This window comes from Pseudorasbora parva, chromosome 23, assembly GCF_024679245.1.
Source record: "Pseudorasbora parva isolate DD20220531a chromosome 23, ASM2467924v1, whole genome shotgun sequence".
NCBI classification, from domain to species: domain Eukaryota; kingdom Metazoa; phylum Chordata; class Actinopteri; order Cypriniformes; family Gobionidae; genus Pseudorasbora; species Pseudorasbora parva.
The window spans coordinates 20,788,904-20,810,701 of record NC_090194.1 but is presented as its reverse complement, the minus strand read 5'-3'; the positions used below and the strand labels follow the sequence as shown (position 1 = coordinate 20,810,701).

Genomic DNA, 21,798 nt, shown 5'->3' with positions numbered 1-21,798 from the left:
TCCCTTATCAATCCATCAATCAACTTTATTTATATAGCGCTTTTACAATGACGATTGTTTCAAACAAGCTTCACAGTGTTAAACAGGACAATATTGCAAAACATTTGATTTGGCTAGTTTGATTTGTATAGTTTATAGAATTAAATATGACCTAATCAATTAATTTTATTTGTATATTTAGTTGAAGTGTAGTTTAGTGTCCCCAACTGAGCAAGCCAAGCCAAAGGCGACAGTGGCAAGGAACCAAAACTCCATCAGGGCATGATGGAGAAAAATAAACCTTGGGAGAAACCAGACTCAGTCGGGGTACCAGTTCTCCTCTGGTCTATTATTAAACACTGTATAATTATTATTCTGGCAACCTTGCAGGTCATAAATCATATTAGATAGGAATATTCGAAATGCTTATCCTATCCTTATATCTTATCCTTATTCTAAACCTTATCCTAGTTTTGTGCAATAGGCCCCTGGTAATATTTAGTTGTTTCTCTCTTGCTTTTGTTTTAATAATTCCTTTGTATGAAAGACTAAAAAACAACTTCTGCACAATTTTTCATTGCGTTTTCATCACAAATAAAACTATTGACTCCAAGCACAAGGACACCATGTTCTTACCAATTTTAATCAAGTTAAAAGGCTGGACTAGGCTGGATATTTACCCTCATTTTATTTCGGGCTAAATCTAATTCTTTCTTTTTGTCTTTTTTATCATCGTCATCTGCCTTTTTCCATTTACCTGTCTTTATTTTAGAGCAGGTGCCACTCGAGGAACTGGCAGTTTGGATTGTTTGTCCGCCATAAGCATAGCTGCGGCACACCGGTAATCTTGAATTTGAAGGCCTGACTGTATGCGCTTGTGCACGAGAGAGGGCCGTGATCAGCGCACACAAGCTTGATTGACACTGCTAAGACACTCCTGGCCTTGATTGGTTGTTTCTTAACGGGAGCGGTGTATTTCTACAAATGGCAATAGGACCACTGGGAGGAGCCAGAGGAGCTTGATTTTTTTCACAGATTATCTGTATCATATTCTACTGTCAGGACATAATGACAGGTTTAACAAATATGTTAAAAAAAACATGTAAAAACTCTCTCTCTCTCTCTCTCTCTCTCTCTCTCTCTCTCTCTCTCTATATATATATATATATATATATATAGATGTTTTTTGTAGTTGTTTTTTTACATATTTGTTAAGCCTGTCATTATGTTAAATCTGTCATATATATATATATATATATATATATATATATATATATATATATATATATATATATATATATTTTTTTTTTTTTTTTTTTTAACAAAAGTTTCCTACTGCAGCTTTAAACTAGATTAATGCTGTGCACATTCATTGTTGCTAGTTCATGATATTGGAGGCATTCACCAATGTTTATTACTTTAACCTCAATGATACGTTTTACCCAGGGGCGTAGCCATCTTTTCAGAAGTGAGGGGGACAGAAATGTCGTAATACCATTTTTTTGTTTTTTTGGACCAATATAATTTATCGCATCTCTTGCTTTTAATTGGGCAAGATATCAAATACACTGCTGAACAATAACCAATAATTAATATCTATAATATTATTCTCCTATTCTCCTTTTTTTTTTGTGCCAATTTTATGATTGGTTTATATACTACAAACACTTCTGCATTAAGACTCCATAGATTTTATGCAATGTAAAAAAATATATATATATATTCTGATGTAAATCTGTTCTCTATGTGAATATATAGTAAAGTGTGATTTATTCCTGTGATCAAAGCTGAATTTATCATCATTACTCCAGTCTTCAGTGATCCTTCACTAATCATTCCCATATGAGGATCTGATGATCAACACACATTTAGGATTATTATCAGTTGTGCTGCTCATGGTGAAGCTTAATTTTCTAAACATTTGTGGTAAAATTAAAAAAGAGAGAAATTAATACTTTTATTGATCAGACATGCATTAAATTGATCACAAGTGATATTTTTAACATTACAAATTAGATAATTTATTTAATAAATGCAAATAAATGCTGTCCATTGAACTTTCTATTCATTAAAGAATCCTGAAAAATAACATGTAGGCTATCATGATTTCCACAACATTTTGGGAACTGTTTTCAACACAGATAATAATCATAAATGTTTCTTGATTATGAAATCCTCATCTGAGAATGATTAGTGACGGATCATGTGACACTGAAGACTGGAGTAATGATGATAAATACAGCTTTGATCACAGGAATAAATTACTATATATTCACATAGGGAAAAAAAAACGGTTTTAATTTGTAATAATGTTCAAAATATTACTGTTTTAACTATTTTCGATTACATAAATGCAGCAGTGGTGAGCAGAATACTAAACATTAAAAAAGCTGCATTATTCATATGATACTTTATTGTCAATAAATAGCCTACATTGAGATGACTTAAAAAACACACATAAAGCATATATTGTCGCACTCGTCTGATTGTCGTCGTCACGTTTCATCACTCATAACGATTGTTTTCCTTCAGCTGCAGCTCCAGCTTGACAGGGTATTACGAATCCACTTTTGGACTTTCTGTGAGAGCGCACTCCTCATATTAAGATTCGGAAAAAATTACAGGTCATGCATAGATAATTTTTTGTCTCTGAATTTAAATCTTGATGTATTCACATTGGTTTCTATGTAAATACACTTGCCCCTGACCTCAAGAAGCGCGCTATCAACCGAGTTAGAGAAGGCTGTCGTTAGCGTCCCTGTTAACTTGTCCGCCCCCGCACAGGGTAACACCGGTTCAAATCCCGCTCGGAGCGGGTCGACTAGGATCGGTGAGACCCAGTAAAAGTGCGGGGGACGAAAATACATTTTATTAAAAGTGAGGGGGACACGTCCCCCGCGTCCCCCGCGTAATCTACGCCCATGGTTTTACCTAAACATCACCTTATGCATTCAGTTTAGATTTACGATTCACATAAATGTGTACCATATCACCTAGAGTAAATATTTTACTTTCCCCTCAAATAACATGACTCCATGAAATGATTAACAGGGTCTTTTTTAATATTTTTTGTTTTTCTAATCAATTTCAACAGTTATCTGATTCCCTGTTTGGCACATCATATTCTTAGAAACTTTATAAAGCAGCATTAAAATGTTACATAATTACAATAAGTCCTTTTGTAATTGAAAATCAGGTAAGCACCGAGTTATGTCGTCCAATATACAGTACAGACCATGAAGAGAGAGCTCCATCTGCACAGTTCTTAACACTGGATGCCGAATGTAGACCAGAAACAGCTTGCATACAAAGAGGGTGAGTACAGAAAGTAATACGTTAACATACAGAAGCACAGTGAATACTGATGGTTACTGAAGGCAACGTATGCTGATCGCGTGCTGGAAAGAAGGAGCTGTAGCATCCAGAGAAATAACCCGAACGCTGAAGCATCCCCTGTGTGTGCTTAATGTGTTTTAAGGCTGGAAAACAGCTGATGTGTCAGTAAATGCGTTGATGATGTTAGTGTGCTGGGTTAGGAATTAAAGCTGTTAGTGCAAGTCACTGAGATGACAAGCGTGAGATCTACATCCAAGTCTCAGATAACTTCATCTGTCCTGCATGGGGTGACAACAACACTTCTGAAGCGCTTATTAATGGCTATCCATTAACAAATATCCAGATTTTGCTTCCCATCCATGCGTGTAAAGGTTGCATTCAATTGTCAGACATTTATTGAATATGAGGTTTAGCTGCTTTGTTTTTCCCATTGTATACTGAGCTACAAAACAAATGATGGTTACACTTTGTTTTAATGTGTCCTTGTTACTGTTGGTACCGATTAATATGTATAAACATACGTAATATGTATGTACTTACTATACATTTTAGGGTTAATTTAACTGCATGTAATTATGTAAAATGTACTGTTATTTCTATAGTAAGTGCATGTAATGGGTAAGGACACTGTAAAATAAAGTGCTTCCCAAATGGCTTTAACACTGATTGAAAACGATGGTTACACTTTATTTTAAGTGGTCTTGTTTCTGTTGGTAGGTACTGAATAATACAAATTAACATGTACTTACTCAAGGGTTAGTTATGTAATAAAGTATAATTAACTGCTATTACTATAGGAAGTACATATAACTTGCAACTAGGACACTAAAATTAAGTGTTACCCTAATGACTATTTCAACAACGATGAAAAATGAGTTACCCTTTATTTTAATGTTTCCTTGTTACTGTAGGTACAGAGTAATATTAATGTACTTAGAGTTAGGGTTAGGATTAGTTGCATGTAATTATGTAATGTATTGTTATTAATATAGTAAGTAACAGGTAACAAGGACACTGTAAAATAAAACATTACCCACGGTTACACTTCATTTTAAGGCGTCCGTTTTTCAGTGTAATTATACAGTAATAATAAACTATATGCACTTAGGATTGGATTTAGGTTTAGTCGTATGCAATTATGGATACTTTAGTTATTTCTACAGTAAGTACATGTAACGTGTAACAAGGACACTGTAAAATAAAGTGTTCCCAGATTCCCAGAAACTGATCGATCTGTCCAAAAACTGCATAATTACACATGAAGACATTTGTTCAGTTTGAGAACAGCGTAAAAGTTAAATGTTCTCATTGTGCATTCATTTCTCACAACACAAAGAACGTGTTCCAGAATGTACTGTACAAATATGAAAAGTCTTCAATGCCAGTAAAAGGAAATGCTCTTGACTAATAATAATAATGATTACATGAGTGAAAGAGGGTGAAGGTGCTCGGTTTCGATCACTCCTCCCCCTAACAGTGGCTCTACAATAAGGCTTCATTCAAAATGTAAAGGACATCAACAAAGAAAACTCAAAACCACAAACATTCACAAGACGAGCCAGAGAATGTTGCTTTTAAAACAATAATATTAAAGATCCGTCTTATTGATTTGCATTCAGATCAAGCTATTTACAGTGTTTGGGTGAGAGTCTTGTGGCCCGTCTGAGATGACTGATGCTGGAGGAGATGTGTCTGGATCCCCTCAGGGTTTGGAGCTGCTGGATGTGCTCTTTCACAAACCGCTGCCTTTCAGTCAAGCCGTTCTCTCGTACTGGATCTCACTATGAAGATTCCCCTTCAGCTTTCCTGCCTGCACAAAGAGGTGATGCACACACCGTTAGACAAACGGGAAGGTATTATGGGCTTGGGATGGTGTGGCAGCACTGATATGTGGAAGGACTTGCTACTGCTCTTTGTCCTTAGAAAAAGGATGGGGATGGACTCACCATGTCCTTCTTAAAGGGATAGTTCACTTTAAAATGAAAATTCTGTCATCCTTTACTCACCCTCAAGTTGTTTCAAACCTGTATGAATTTCTTTCTTCAGCTGAACACAAGGGAAGATATGTTAAAGAATGTCAGTAACCAAACAGTTAACTGGAGCCATTGACTTCCATAGTAGGAAAAAAAATACTATGGAAGTCAATGGCTCCAGTTAACTGTTTGTTACTTATACCCACATCAACCTTGTGGAGCCGCTCAAAAAAACTGTTTGCTCAAACTAATCTCAACCTTCCCTAGGAAGCAACTAAAATCGGCATCAACAGACCTCAGGCCCTTAAAGCGTGGGTTGAGAGAAACTGTGGTCCCACTTCAGAATGACACCATAAACTTTCAAGAATTAGTCAAATCTAGCAAGTGATGCACACAAAGAGCATAATGTAGAGTGTATGACGGTCATATCTTACGTGTGCACAGTGCATTGAGGCTGTGTAGTGATCCTCCAGATGAGAAGAAGGCCCAGATGGCCATCAGCAGCGTAATGCAGTACACGGGAGGGAGACTGCCTTCATACAGCGGGTTCAACAGCGACTGGCACACAGGAAGAGAGAACATTGCAGACTAGCCGGTATCAATTGGACACAACTGGATGAGAACTGAACTGAGCTGGACGATGATTACTGTTTTTTACAGAGCTGCTCTATAGATGAAATTAACTCATTTCATAATTTATGTACTTTACAGTTATTAAACTGAACTCAATCAACACATTGAACTCACATCAGATGAAAAATTACACCATTGTCTTTGAGCTATGCGACAGCAGAATGAAAGTCTGTTTTGCGTCAGTGATCATTATTTTCCTGTTTATCCCTGTAAAGCTGCTTTGAAAAAATCTGTATTGAATAAAGCGCTACAGAAATAAAGGTGACTTAACTTGACAGTTACATTTTGAGAACCGTGTAAATACAAGGCATAAGTCTGACAAGCTATAAAAAGCAAGAACACTTTTTTGGGGAAAGTTTATACAGCGAGGCACACGGATAATCCAAGCTGTGTGTATGAAGGGACAGCACAGTCCTGCTTCCGTGACATCATGGCGGTTTCAGGTAATGTGAACCTCTGCTGCCGCTTCCAGATGAAACATTAGACCTCTGAGCTGCTGTTCAATCATCTGAGCAACAGCATTATCATGAATTAGCATGGAGAGCATATCAAATGTCTGATGTAACTTCACAAGCTACAGTTGCGCAGCTGTATATACTGCAGATCATTTGCCACGCTTGAGTACACTAGCGTTCAAATGCTTGGAGAAATTGTTTGTTTTTGAAAGAAGTATTTTTTGATCAAAAATACAGTAAAAACAGTAATATTGTAAAATATTTGTACGTTTGGAAATAGCTGTTTTCTATATGATTATATTGTAAACTGTATTTTTTTTCCTGTGAATTTTCAGCATCATTACTTCAGTCTTCAGTGGCACATGATGCTTCAGAAATATAATATGTGATGTGATGATCAAGAAACATTTCTGATTATAATCAATGTTGAAAACAGTTGTGCTGCTTCATATTTTGTGGAAGTGGTGGTACATTTTTTCAAGATTCTCTGATAAAGTTCAAAGACCAGCATTTATTTAAAACAGACTTTTTTTGTAGCAATATGAAAGTTAAATTAACTTACAGTTATTTTTGATAAATGAATCGATACTTGCTGAAACATTCCTTCAAAAAAGCCAAACTAACCCCACACTTTGTAACCCCACATTAGCGCATGTATAAGTATAACCTAATGCACAACTGAATATATGAAATCAGTATGAAGTGTCTGGATCAACTAAACCGGTTTATACGTTTTTATAGGATGCATAAAAATGAAACTGCATTACATACAAAACTATTGCTAGAAGAATATAGAACTTGCTACTTGTTTTTTTTTCTCAGATTTGACTTCACATCAGAGACAGGTTCAGGACAGTAAAAGTGTGTATGTTTATGTAAAGCTCACCAGGCCAGCAACTAACAGGTGGAGACCGACGACAACAGCGATGACCCACCATCGGCTCTTCTCACAGCCCTCGAAGAACACAACGCCCCAAAACGTGTGCAGCAGCGTCAGCGCCAGAGTCATCAGCGCTACAACATTAAACACACAAGCCTTAAAGACGCAACCACAATATACCAATTCACACAACCCCAAGTAGTTTTAATATAGATGAGTAGGAAGACTACTACTTTAGTTTTAAAGTAGATGAAAATGAGAACTACTGCCATGGCAACTAGCAGACATAAAGAGTTCCCTTCTCGAGGGGACTCGCACTGCGTCATTGACATGCCAGCCTGACACGCCTGAAGCGTGAATGAAAAAAGTCTGTGTTTGTCGTCTATTTGGTGTTGTTTGTCTGTTTGAAAACATTAAGTGAAGGAAGGCGGGCGAGCAGTCCGCGCTTCATTTAGCTTTGTGTGCAGTGCCTCGGCATGCAGCACGCCCGCGCCGCTCTCGAAGGGGTGCCTTGCAGTGAGTGTGATAAGCTGCCGCTGAGGTTGCTGCGCTCACGGCTGGCCGTGTTTGATGAGGCTGGCCAGCCTCACGGTTCTGGGCCCGCGGTTACTGAGGCAGCGCGGCGCCGCAGATCATGGGGCTCGCAGCTGGATCTGTCTGCGGGACTAGAAACTGCTGAGGCATCTTCCTCGTCTGAGGATTCAGATATCGTCCCGCCACGTGCGGAAGCCCGCGAGGCGGAGGATGTGGCAGTCACCACTCCACACAGCCGCTGTAGAGGAGCTTGTGGAGGTTTTGTCCAGCACTGTGGCCAAGCTTAGTTTAGATTGGCCACAGGAAAAAGTCAACATCCAGCTGCCTAATAAGCTGAATGAACACTTTTTCAAGCACCGGGCTCAACCTCCTCGCCGGGGTCTTCCTTTCTTCCCTGACGAGTTGCGCAAGTCATGGGTAAGGCCCTTCTCATCCCGCTTGTCCAATCCCCCAGTGCTCAATTTTGCTAACGTGCTGGGAGTGGCTGAGGCAGGCTATGCGGTGTAGCCACGGGTTGAACCCATCTCTGCAGGCCCCGGCATGCCCTCAAAACCATGCCCTGAAACATCTAGGCTGGTGGGTAGGGCTTATGGTGTGGCTGGTCACGCTGGTGGCAGCCTGCACACCCTAGCAGTACTGCAGGCCTACCAAGCTGACCTCCTAAAGGAGCTTGATGAGGGTGAGGGTCCCTATCCGAAGGACATTACAGAACTGAGGAAGGCGACTTTTGTGAGGAAGGCGAGATTTGTCTCTCCGCATTACCAAAGAGATGGCCCATGCTATCGGCCGCTCTATGGCTAGTATGGTTTGGTGTGAAGAGGCATCTCTGGCTGAATCTGACGCGGGATCAGGGAGAGGGAGAGACACTTTCTCTTTGATACCGCGGTTTTGCCTTCTAGCCTTTTCGGCGGATCAATTTGCCTTCACCAATAGCCGTGAGGGTTTTTTTCCACCATGGGCTACTACGCACACCTTCATTAGATACTATAGTCTTCAGCTCCCGGCAACGCCAGGCGCCAGAGTGCTGGCCTCCTGAGTGTGCCTGATTTCAGCTTCACACCAGGTGGTTGCGATTGGTGTGGCATAGTGGGTACTCGTTCCCCAAACTGTAATCTTGATGACGTAGTGCGAGTTTCATCGAGAAGGGAACGTCTCGGGTTATGACTATAACCCATGTTCCCGGAGAGGGAACGAAACACTGCGTCTCGTCTCCAAACCCATCGTCAGAGCACTCGCTTCATCGCAGCAAGCTGCCTGTGCTATGTACCCATTGTATGACACATTACATCATGACGCAACACTAATCAGGATTGGACTTTTTTCATTCACGCTTCAGACACGTGTTATGTGTCCCCAAACTAGACATAACCCGAGACGTTTTCCGCTATGTTTGTAATTTCAAGTAATCTTTTTTCTAAGGCATTTTAGTTAGCTATAATAACCTTGGGTGGAGGAAGGATGTTTCCGTACATGATGGTGAAATTTTAAACTAGATTCAAATATCAATCCAAGGTTTTTCTGTTGTTTGAGTTCGAGAAGAGAGCCATCCACAGATAGAGCCTCAGAGCTGGATTCATTAAAATCTTGTGTTTTAATATACACATTTTAATGAAAATATAACTGAAATTATATGGATGTACTCTTGATAATGTTATATACATGTCTCTTGTAAAAGTAAAACCTAACAACATGACCTTTACTCTATAGTTTGACCTTTACTCTATTGCTTCTACTGTTCATGGCCAAATCCAGGATAGATAAGAACAACTTAAATCCTATAACACATTTATGATTTATTTTTAATATACTGAAATTGTAATACTTCGATATAGGTTACCATAAAAATATTGATATTCTATACAATTTTCAAAAACTGCCATATATACCACCATACAGCTAATTTATCTCATACTTTTTTGATAATTTGGGTTATTTTTCTTGTAATAGCTTACACACAGAACAGGGAGGCTTGATTTGAATTGTTGAACCTCATTCACACACACAGAAATTAAGAAAAGGAGTATTGGAACAATTTCAGATATATTAGTATCAATACATATTGAAAAATATATTTTTATTTTCTGTGAGTGACCCCAGCAATTATTAGAATAGAATATACAGCTTTTCCCAACAGCAGGGCTGGTTTTCGTTAAGTGTATGTTACTGCTGACATAAAAAAACACCACAACTTGTGGTTGAAGCTGTTGATTACTCTGCCTGGATGGTCCACAAGGTTTTGCTGGAGCTCACCTGCTGTAATGAAGTAATACTGTGAATCTCCAAAGATGCCGACCGTCCCGGGACCCAGAGAGTCAGACAAGATGTTGATCATTGAGAATGCACCACTCATGATGCCAAAGCCCAGTCCAGCCACTGCCCACAAAAAACACAGACAATCTGACAATAAATCTGCCAGCTAGTGATTTTCAACAGGAAACACAACAGCATGCTGAGGCAGCACAAAGTGTGACAGGAACACAGTTTACCGTAAGCCATCTGCCGGACTGAAATGGCTAAACCGTCATCATCACTGATGGCTGCCAGACCCTCGTTGGCCTTCCTGATGGATCAACACAAGAGTTAAAAATGTTTCTAGGAAACGGGTTCTCTTACAAAAGCTGCAATCACCACCGAAGAGCTACCTGATCAAAAACACAGGACTGTAAAGGCCATTACATACTCTGCAAGAAAAGAGAAAAAAAAGTTCTCGCTCCCAGGGCTGCAAGAACAAAATAACATTGTTTTGTTCTCGCAGCCCTGGTTTGGGAGTTCTCGTGGCTTGTTCTCAAATCTCGACACATCATCTGAGCACAACTTTTTTTCTTGTGGGTGTCCGAGAACTATTGAGTGATTGGTCAGAAATTTAAAGTGGGCAGGGTTAATGCATGACTCCCCAGAAGTTTGGCACCTGCTTTTCTCTTGAAGTACTAAATGTCATGGCCAGATTGAACTTTGTTCTTGTCCTTGCCACCTCAAAAAAACAAACGTATTTCTTTGTTCTTGCGGAGTATGTCCCAAACTTAACTATCAAGTGCTCCTGAAGATCTTAAGCTGTTTCAGGTGATCAGGGTTAAAGCTGAACTTTGCAGGAAGGTAGATCTCCAGGATCAGTATTGGGAACCCCTGCTCTAGGCCCTGTCCACACTAATGTTTTCATTTGAAAATGCATTGGCCCTCATTTATCAATCTTGCGTAGAAACTGGTGTATATGTTGGCGTAAGATTATGCTTGCACTCATCTCATCGTCTGATTTATGAAGCTGTGTGTACCTCTGCAATCCAGGTGTACGCAATACCTGCCCTTGATAAATGCCGCGGCTGAAAACGATCGTCATTAGAATAACACGGCCCTATATATTCAAGTCTCCGCCTCCCCCACGCCCTCATTTTACGCCATGGATACACGGAAGAAGGCAAAGAAGCGAAACTTCTCCGACGTGGAGATCGAGCTCGCCTCAATCATCTTACTAGTCAGGGCACTGATTAGGACATAAGTCAATCGGCTGACTCCCTGATCAGTGCCCTGACTACTGAACTAGTGAGATGATTGAGACGCGTCCATCGAGACCATCACCAGGGAAGTGAAAAAAAACAAAAACGAAATTGTTTTATTTGGGAGTTTAAAGAGTGGGATTAAAGGCACCTACAAAAACAAAATATGGACCCAAATTACGAGTACTCTTAATAGTGTGGAGGTTGAGAAGCGCACTCTAGCAGTTTAAATAGCTGTTTGGATGATAAATTACCATCACAATGCATTATTTTACAGCACGTTTTGAAACAATTAGCTTTTAATTTCGTAATTTTCAGATAAAGCGCACAGGCTCGTGACTGGAGGAATACATATGCCTACAAATCAAACGCTTTGGTAAAGTCACACAAATTAAACATTGACGTTCATGTTGCACAAAAATAAGCACAATGTTGTTGTTGTGGTTTTTAACAGTGGGTCATATAACATATCTTGTCAGTGCGTTTTGTGGTGATAGGAATTGTTTTTCTGCGCATTTTCGCACTAAACGTGCGTACACCACCTCCTGAGCTGGCGTAGGATTTGAGCGTGCCGTACGCAAACGTCCATATTGATAAATCTCAGTCACCGTGGTTTTGGGTGTACGCAAGGTGTACGCTGGAAATTTGGTGTATGCACTTTTAATAAATGAGGGCCAATGTCTCTCCAGTTTGACCTTCTGTCCACACTGAGACCTTGTAGTGTGGACTGTGAAAACAGTGGTATTTGAAAGCGATGACGCATGTTTAGTCATGTGATGCATAAACCGATATACATGTATTTTTTTTCTGCTATGGTGCCGGTTATGTGCTATTCACTTTCACACTGTGGCTAAACTAGGTTACTTTGCACACTCTTCATATCACAGTCCTGCAAGGATGACAGAAAAATGACTCTCAATTGCTGTCCTGTGACAAAACATGAGAGCAGTAGCATTTTAGACCAAACGTATAATGATTACTGAGTCGCATCAGTGAATGGTAAGATATTTTGCTGAATAAAACGATCCTGCCAGAAGAATAGCATGAGAACTTTACTATGTCTGTGCCATCTGTATCATCCCGGTGAGATTTTATGAGCTTTTACGCATGTGCAATAAGGTGAATTTAGCCTTTTCCAATGTTGCAGTGTGGATGAGAATCTTTCGGAAAGTGCTATTGCTAACGGAAAGAGCCGTTTTCAAATATATACGGATAAAACGTAGCCTTATTTGTCATTGTCACCTTTGGTTTGGCTTGCTCAGTTGGGGACACTAAAATTTCAACTAAATATCCAAATAAATGTAATTACTAAACTTTAAAGGGTTAGTTGACCCACAAATGAAATTGATGTCATTAATGACTCACCCTAATGTCGTTCCTCACCCATAGCATTGAAAATACCTTTTGGTCCAAAAATATCAAAAACTATGACTTTATTCAGCATTGTCTTCTCTTCTGTGTTCCTCCAAAAAGATTCAAACGGTTCATGAATCAGTGAATCGATCAATGATTCGGGCACGCAATCCAAACTGCTGAAATCACGTGACATTGGCGACTCGAATCATTGATCGATTCACTGATTCATGAACTGTTGACAATGCTGAATAAAGTCATAGTTTTTGATATTTTTAGGACTTTAGGGCGGCAGTGGCTCAGTGGTTCATGTAGGTTGTCTACAAACCAGAAGGTTGGTGGTTCAATCCCCGGTTCCACCTGACCAAGTGTCGAAGTGTCCATGAGCAAGACACCTAACCCCAGCTGCTCCCGACGAGCTGGATGGCGCCTTACATGGCTGACATCGCCGTCGGTGTATGAATGGGTGAATGTGAGGCAAAAAATGTAAAGCGCTTTGGATAAAAGCGCTATATAAATGCAGTCCATTTACCAGTCCATTTGCATGCTTCTAATCAAACATGCTTCTAATCAACCAACTGATGTCACATATGGACTACTTTGATGATGTTTTCATTAGCTTTCTGGACATGGACAGTAAAGTGGGCATAGACTGCATATTCTCTGGGACTAAAATATAAAATATCTTAAAGGGGGGGTGAAATGCTGTTTCATGCATACTGAGCTATTTACGCTGTTAAAGACTTGGATTCCCATACTAAACAGACAAAGTTTCAAAAACTAAGTTGGACGTTAGATGGAGTATTTCTGTTTTAAAAATACTCTGTCCGGTTTCTCACAAGTTTCGGAGAGTTTTTTTCGAGTACGTGTCATCTTGACGTCGATAGAGCGGAAGGTCCTTGTATGGGCCGTACGGGCTCTTCTCCCGGAAGGGTGTGCGCGCGTGTGACTGAGGCCAAAGAGCAAATGCATGCCCATAAACACTGCTCTCAGGCGCAGATCCAGTCGTCCGTGCAACACTTCTGTCGCACCGTGCTTCACTTTATTCCTATGGGTGATGCCAAGCGACTTCAACGCTTCAGCACAGCATTCCGGAAAGGCAGCGCATCATTTGAACCGATTTGAACGCAGAAATGACACAGGACTTCACGAAATCAACAGTTACCAAAGAAGTGTGTTTTTGATGGAGCGGTAACGATAAAGGTTCACGGACGTGTTTTAAAAGCAGGCGGTGAGTAAAACTGCTTCAAATGTCTATGTTGCTGGCTATCATCGCGTAAGTAAACATCAGTAAACAACACGATCGTGTATAACGTTAGTTAATTTATCAATGGAGCATGCGATGTATGGTGTGGGTTTAAATACATTTGTTCAGCTGACCACTATAGGTGTCAGTTTGTTTATTGTAAAACCACCCAAATATAAACCTAGCGTTCTCATAGGGCTGGGCGATATGGCCCAAAAAAAAAATCCCCCATTTTTTCACCAAAAATTCGATTTACGATTTAAAACGATTTTTTTCCCCTCCTACTTAAAATCAGTCTGCAGATGACAAAGAAATTGTTCAAAACAAGTTTTAACTTTATTTTGTTTAGGTAAAATTAAATATTTGCAGCTTGGTAGAAGTGCCACCTGGGGTGCAAAACTTTCCGCATGTGAATAACCCCCGACTATTCCACAGTATAAATGGGCACCATATCTTTTGCAATAAACAGTATACATATCAAATGTTTATGAATTGATATGCAGATAAAATTAACTTTTATTAACAACAGTAATGTGCAAAAAAAGTATAGGGAAAATTTAAATGTAGCCTAATGCTCTTATTAAATATAGATTAGCATTGTTCTTCAATAGTCTCACACTGAACTGATCGACAGCTTCAGTGATTATTAAAGGAGCTCTTTACTTTACTGTAATTTAGTCACAATTTGAAGAAAAGTTTAGTTTTTCCTGAGACTGTGACTTCGTACTTTTCTCCATACATTAGGGAGTGAAAATCGCTAATAAATCAATAAGTGCTCTTCTGCTGGTTATAGTGGTGGGCATTTCATATCTTTTTTAAAATAAAAATGCTACAAAATGGATTACACATTTAAAAAAAATAAACTAAAAAAAAACATTCGACTATTTCTTTCACAAGACCCCTTTAAACTTTTAGTTTTACAAACCATCACATTAAAAATAACATTACAATCGGATATCTAGAGCTTTGAAGTGCTGGAAATAAGTGTGAAGCTCTTGAAAACCATTGGAAAGTGCTTGAATTTCAATCTCAAAAGGTTGTACGAATCCTGAGATAAATAATGACAACAACAACAACATTAAATCCATGTGGTTTTACTACAGTACAATCGTGGTAAATGTTGGTGTTTTGTGACTGAAACCCCTGACCTTCGCACAGCTCTGTTTGATCTGATATCTGTGGTTTATAACAGAATTGTGCGCCGACCGCTTCCACTAGATCACAGTAGCGATGGTGTGTTGATTTAAACGCTCTCTCACTGGATCACCAGCGCTGTGTATCGTGTCTGTCACGAGATTGGCCCGTGTGTGAGCTCGCGCTGCGTTCGTGTCAGCGCAGCTTTAAATGAGTAGCGCCTAGCGCTCCGTTCAGACTTCAAACACATGTATTGTTAATTGTTCTGTGAAAAACTGAACCAATTACGAATGACACGGTATGTTGTTAGACGCGATCCTTGTTGTTTGTGTACCTCTGTGGCAGGGCCGGATTGAGACTCATTTTCAGCCCTGGAGTTTCATGCCTTAGACCGGCCCACTTTAGTTCACGACAGACTATATTAAAATAATGTGATTCCAACCTCAGAATATAAGTCTGCATAAGGTACACTATTCTCTACAGCCTTATAATTCTTTGTATTTTTGAAAAATATAATTTTCAATACAGTGCAAAAACAGTAGCTTAAGTTTTGTTTCACAGTGAAGATTTATTAGAACAGTAAATAACAGGACAGTATCAGAATCTCTTTTTTTTTTAAAGAATGAATATTCCTAAATATCCAAAAATTGAAATGAAGAAAAGATTATTTTTTTCTAATTCAGAAAACAAGTCAATTTCTTATGTCATTTCACTTGTCTAGTAAATGTATCTTGAATTAAGAATATTTAGATATTTAAACTGGAAACAAGTAAGATACTAAATCAGAAAAAAAAGAAATCAGTGATAATGTTTGCTTATTCACACACTATGGTACAATAGCAGTTTACCTGTGTTTCACAGTAAGAGCTAATCTCTTCACAACTGGGTCCTCGCTCGCTTTCTGACACTAAATGAAATTTGTTACATTTATTTCTCACCACAAATAACCCCTTTTTACAAAGCTTTTAAATCAAGTCACTCAGTTTCATTAAAGAACCTAAATCATCAGGTATCATTATTATCTCAGGGCATTTTTCATTGAGCAGGGCTCTTTCCTATTAGTTATGAATGACAATCCTACCTGCCCATTCGGGTGTGTTGGGCTCATGACTGGAGCTTGGTAACGTTACTGGGCGTATGCTCTTCACTCTACACGCAACACGGACTAGAGGCGGCTGCTGCTGAAGAGCTAAGAAAAAGTTTGATACATGAACATGGTTTGCAGACAGCATTGTTTTGCGCGGTCGCATCTTGCACTGCTCCTAACTACCTTAACGGGATAATTACTTACCGGCCTCGTCGTCATCATTTGTTTTTTTGAGTAACAATGTGCACAGCTTAGAACATTTGGCCGCGTCAGTTTCCAGAGCCTTCTTTTTTTTTTTTTTTATTCTGGCCTTTTCAGCGCCGCCTTTGCGCTTCCTATTACCCATTTTTATCTGACTTTTTAATTTTGAGCAACTTTCAAGGCGCTGTATCGGGGGCGGGGCCAGGGAGTCAAAATATAATCACGTCATCATTAACCTGCAGGCTGCACTCTGTGAGAAAATATTAAGTAAAAAAGAGTGGGACTGCGGTAAAATAATAAATAAAAAGAGTGGGACCGCGGTAAAATAAAAAAGTGGGGCTGCTGTGAGTGCAGGCAGCCTGGGGACAGCATCCATAGTACAACCAAGTGCCATGACAACAACGGCCCTCGCGGCCACAAAAACAGACCGGCCCACCGGGAATTTTCCCGGTGCTCCCGATTAGCCAATCCGGGCCTGCTCTGTGGCAAACGCGCGCGGGGAGGGCTGAGCCATTACGGGAGCTCAGAGGGGAGCGTCGGCGGATTTGAAAGAGAAAACCGATTTTCATTCACAAAAATCGTCGTAAACTAAAAACTCGAATTAATTCATAAAATCGATTTATCGCCCAGCCCTACGTTCTCACAAAGCGTGCTTCGTCATTCAAATGCGCTAACGGACTCCATTGTTGTTCTCTGTATAACGTTACACTAGTCTGACATGCAAAACCATTTTGCTTGCTACTGCATATGTTTAGTCACATACAATAGTCCATAAACCAAATCATGTCCTCATAAACTGCGAGTAAAGACACACAAATGTTGACAGGCCACTAAATACAGTACATACCACAGAGATGGACGTCCTGCTGTTTCTTGCTTCTCCTGTTCAATTTATTTCAGCCTCCAGATCTGATTCTGGATCATATATGTATTAGTTGAATCTGATTTAGGGTAGCGTTTTCTTCTCCACACTTGAGGACGTCACCGCTTTGTTCGCGATCGTCATTCTTTAGCTCCGCCCACACGATACGCCTCCAGCCACTCTTTTTTTTTCAGAAAGACTCGGTACAGCCCATATTTCTTTTATAAATATAATAAAACTAAAGACTTTTCGGAGATATGAAGTATGCAATACTACTCTATAGGTACTCAAGATTGACATGAGATTGACTGAAACTGAGTGTTTCACCCCCCCTTTAAATTGTGTTCTGATGATGAACGGAGGTCTTACGGGTGAGGAACGACATTAGGGAGAGTCATTAATGACATCAATTTCATTTTTGGGTGAACTGACCCTTTAACTATATCAACTAAATTACTGATCTGCCCACATAGTTGCTATACGATAATTAAAACTTCAGTTTTCTCTAGAGCGGCTGTACAGCAGAATCAGATTCTGTTGCATTATTTTCCTGTTAATGCTGAATCAGCATTGTAAAAAGCAGAGAGAAGCAAGGCTTGTGTTTTGCAAAGAGAGGTAAATAAACACCTTTGCAATTTGCGGCTGTTATAGAAAATGTTTGTGCTTTGTTTCGGTTTTATATCATTGTAAATATATATCTATTAAAATATTGATATTCTGGTCTACTCCCCGAACTCTTCCCCAAACTTCCCGCTGCCCTGTATTTGCTCTCTCATTGGCTGTAGGTCATCGAAAAACAGTCCCAGAAATCATTTTCAGTCAGAACACATTTTGCACAGCAGGAGTTTGAATCGCTGACAGCTTCAGATATTTAGCAAACTATTATTCTTTATATAACGATCCAAACACTTTATATAACGAATTCCAAAATCATAACTTTATTCTGTCATTTACACTTTTGTAATTTAGGCAAGACGATGCAGACAAAACCACTGTTTATTCATGCACTGTTAAATTTTGAGGTTATTTTGTTATCATAACGCAACTAATGGAAAGAAAACATCCAAAATAGACATTAAAGTGTTTCTTTTATTACATTTTATCTATTTGTGTCTGTAGATTTTAATCACAATACATGCAATGAAACAATTCGAATGTAATTGAATTTTTTTATCTCACAATTATGAGTAAATAACACTCAATCGTGAGTTTATATCACGCAATTGCAAGAAAAAAAAGTTGCAAATATATTTAAAATTGTTTAATTCTGAGGCTGAAACAAGCCTCCACATAAATCTCCACTTTAGCAGCACTATAATATGCCTGATTGTATACTTTATATATTGTATTCCTAAAACTGTATGTATCAAACTAATTCTGGCTGTTGACAGTATTGTCACTTCAACTCTAATAAGTCAACAAAATAAAGCAAGATTTATGAACCTGACCTTATCCAATGCTCACATTTTTGTTCTGGAAATATTAATACAAATACTTACACAAATTAGTGCATAATAGTTTTTGGTTACACTTAATTTTAAGGTGACAGTTACATTCTAGTAAGTACTAAATAATATTAATGAACTACATGTATGGGTTTGGTTTAGGGTTAGTTACTTGTAATTATGCATAATTTACTGTTACTAATAGGTACATGTAGTAACGTGGAACTATGTAACCTTTTTAAAAAAAGTGTTTTATTGTACTGTGATTAATCAAGTGGGACAGTATATGGTGATATCTTTTGCTTATAATCCTTGTTCCTTAGCCTTAAAAAGCTCTGGAATCTGAGCTGTTCTAATAGAAACTGAGAAACTGTCATATTTGGCACTGAGGTTTTCTTATCATTTATGGCACACCATAATGAGTCATACCGGAGAAGTCTGTAGTAGGCAAAGCGAAACACTTCCTGGAGCAAGACCGAAAAGAAAACTCCAAAAATCAGCAGCCCCCTGTGCAGGGTGGGATCTTGTGCCCCGCTACTGGCCTTCATAGCGATGAACCACACCAGAGAGGACAAGAGCAGAGACAGAAGCCAAAAAAACGCCCTGAAACACACAAACACATGCTCCATATGCCTGGATTCTCCATGTCTGCCTTCTCTCATGGACAAACACATTCATATCTAACTTTAATGTTATTGAAAAAAGACTTATTTTAACATCTGAATATTCATAAACTGCAGATTTTGTGAACACACACACATTATATATATATATATATATATATATATATATATATATATATATATATATATATATATATATATATATATATATACAAATGAAAAATATAGTGTTATCTGAGGTCCAAAAAATGAGACTGTCTTTGCCACAATACGGAGCTACCTTATTCTCTATGGCACCGTATAATTAAGGTATGAATAAAACACGCTTTTGTTAAATGCATTATCTATTTGACTGTCTATGATGTGAGTGAAATGTGATCATGTGACTCACCCTGCGATGAGAATGATGACTCTTAATGGATCTTTGGCGATAGTGAAAATAAAGAGGGCGAAAGCTGGACCAAACGCTATGAAAGCACAGCCAAAAAACACTGCCAGAGTCATTCTGGACAGACGAGGACCTTTCTCTTTATAGTAAACAGTCCAGCTATTATGAGCAACAATCGGGCTCCAACAGAAATGCACTAACGTTAAATGACAGAAATACACTAAACACGAACAATGCCTGTAGAGACAGATTTACTTAATTTTCCATCAACCAGAGATGGTTTAAACCTGTTAATTTCATTTGCAGCGTTACAATACAGACAAATTACAGAATTCTCCTACACAGACAAAAAAAGAATCGATCCATCAAAGACTTTCAAAACTAATAAATCCAATAATATTTGCGCAGTTTAGATAGTTCTTCAGTTAGCGCTTTGTTTGGTAACATTTTCAAACTTAATCTCCAGTTTCTCTTTCCCGAATAAAAAAACACACGCGACACTTCCGAGGGCTTTTGTTTGGTTAAATGATTGGCTTGCGCTTCCGGGTTTACGTCCCCGCGCTGCGCGCTCCTGCCGCCAAGTGGCGCTGTCATAGGGTGCGCCTCAATCAGCTCCCTAGTTCAGTAGGGCACTAATCAGGGAGTCAGCCGAGTCAGCCCATTGAGACGCACGCATAGACTGGCAAACAGGCAAAAGGGTTTTTTTATGGAAGAAATATACAAGATACCAAACAAAACAAAAAAAGCTCGAACAAACCTCCAAAGGCCCAGGAAAGCTATTCATTTTTATTATTATAATATATATATATATTTTTTATGTCATCACATTCTTTAGAGCATAAGAAACAAATGGAAAAAGTTAGAAGTTTTTGAAAAATTACATTTTTCTTCATATCCTGTCCTATGTCCTCGTAATGGACTTAAAAATAAAATTATATGAAATGACATGTAGGCTACAGGCAAAAAATGGGATTTTTAAAAATTATTATTCACTAATCGATGTGCAGGTTTGTAAATTTGCAGGTTTTTAATCAGTTTAAAGATGATTGTTCTATGTTATGAAAGATATAACGGAATATATTGATATACCATTTTACTTTATGTGGTATGTGTTTAAAATGGCCATGTTTTCCCATTCAATGCAATGTATCTTTACATGATCTAATTAGCATATTATTGTGTTCTTGGAGCAACATAAAATGAAAAAAGTGTAGGCTAATAATGGGAGTAATAGTTTGGCAACATTTTTATAATAATATCTAATATTTTATAGGGATATAGATATGTAATTTTTTTCCCGTATCACTTGTTGAGTCTCCCAAAATGCCACATTTCCATAAGAGTGATACATTTGATCATTCAGTCATTTTTAAAGACCAAGGAGAAGTTGTTCTCCTGTTGAAACCTGAAAACAAACGGTATCTCTGAAAAAAACCCTGAATGTGATCTTTACAGGACATCCAGAATTAATTCACTAAAATATAATGTCCTCGGGGACAGTGGCACCCAGGAAGTTAATACAATTCCAAGAACACAATGTTAGGGGTTAACAGCTTACGGCCCAGGACCAGTAGTGAAGAAATGAAGACAAAGAGTCAGGATTGCAATTAATTAAAATAAAAATTTACTTAAGAATAGTTTGCAGTTTCAAAAGCAGAAGCCAGCTTCAAGTCTCACAAGGAGTTCGTAGGCCGCACTTCCTCTCTCACCGTCTCGTTGCCCCGCCCTACCGTACATACAATTGTCCCAACAATTATACCGTTTTCAAGGTCTTATCCACGTCATTACTGCAATGTGGATGGTTTTGACTGGCTCAGAGACAATGCACAGTCATGGTAAATTTCCACACGTCAGTTAATCTAATGCATGTTTCCATAGACGTGCCACTTGTTGACGCTTTTACCCCGGAATTAGGCCTGTAGTGACCTTCCAGATCTGGAGCAGGTGCTAGCTTGCCCAAAACAACAAGTCCACACATCTCTTAGGGTGCCCATTGTACACCGTTCTCAACACTGATCTGTAACATAAAATATTGTGCATATACACACATATACACACGACTCTGGCGTGGAGATTATGACATGATGAGGTTCAGGCGTGACAAGGCTTTGGCATGGCAGTCATGACTTGGCAAGTATCTAGCGTGGCGGTCATGATGTGACTCTAACACCATGACAT

The 21,798-nt window shown here is 38.8% G+C and overlaps 1 protein-coding gene across 1 annotated transcript; it reads right to left on the bottom strand.

Annotated features, from left to right (window-relative positions):
- Window positions 1-3,020: 3,020 nt before the first annotated feature.
- Window positions 3,021-20,150, bottom strand: zgc:114200 (Gamma-secretase subunit Aph-1b-like). The gene is made up of 7 exons (XM_067433547.1): window positions 19,624-20,150; window positions 19,039-19,212; window positions 10,277-10,350; window positions 10,041-10,163; window positions 7,263-7,390; window positions 5,723-5,846; window positions 3,021-5,125 (listed from the first exon to the last, which is right to left on the bottom strand). Exons 1-7 carry the CDS (start codon window positions 19,734-19,736, stop codon window positions 5,097-5,099), a joined length of 765 nt encoding a protein of 254 aa, XP_067289648.1. The 5' UTR covers window positions 19,737-20,150; the 3' UTR covers window positions 3,021-5,096.
- Between the last annotated feature and the right edge of the window lie 1,648 nt (window positions 20,151-21,798).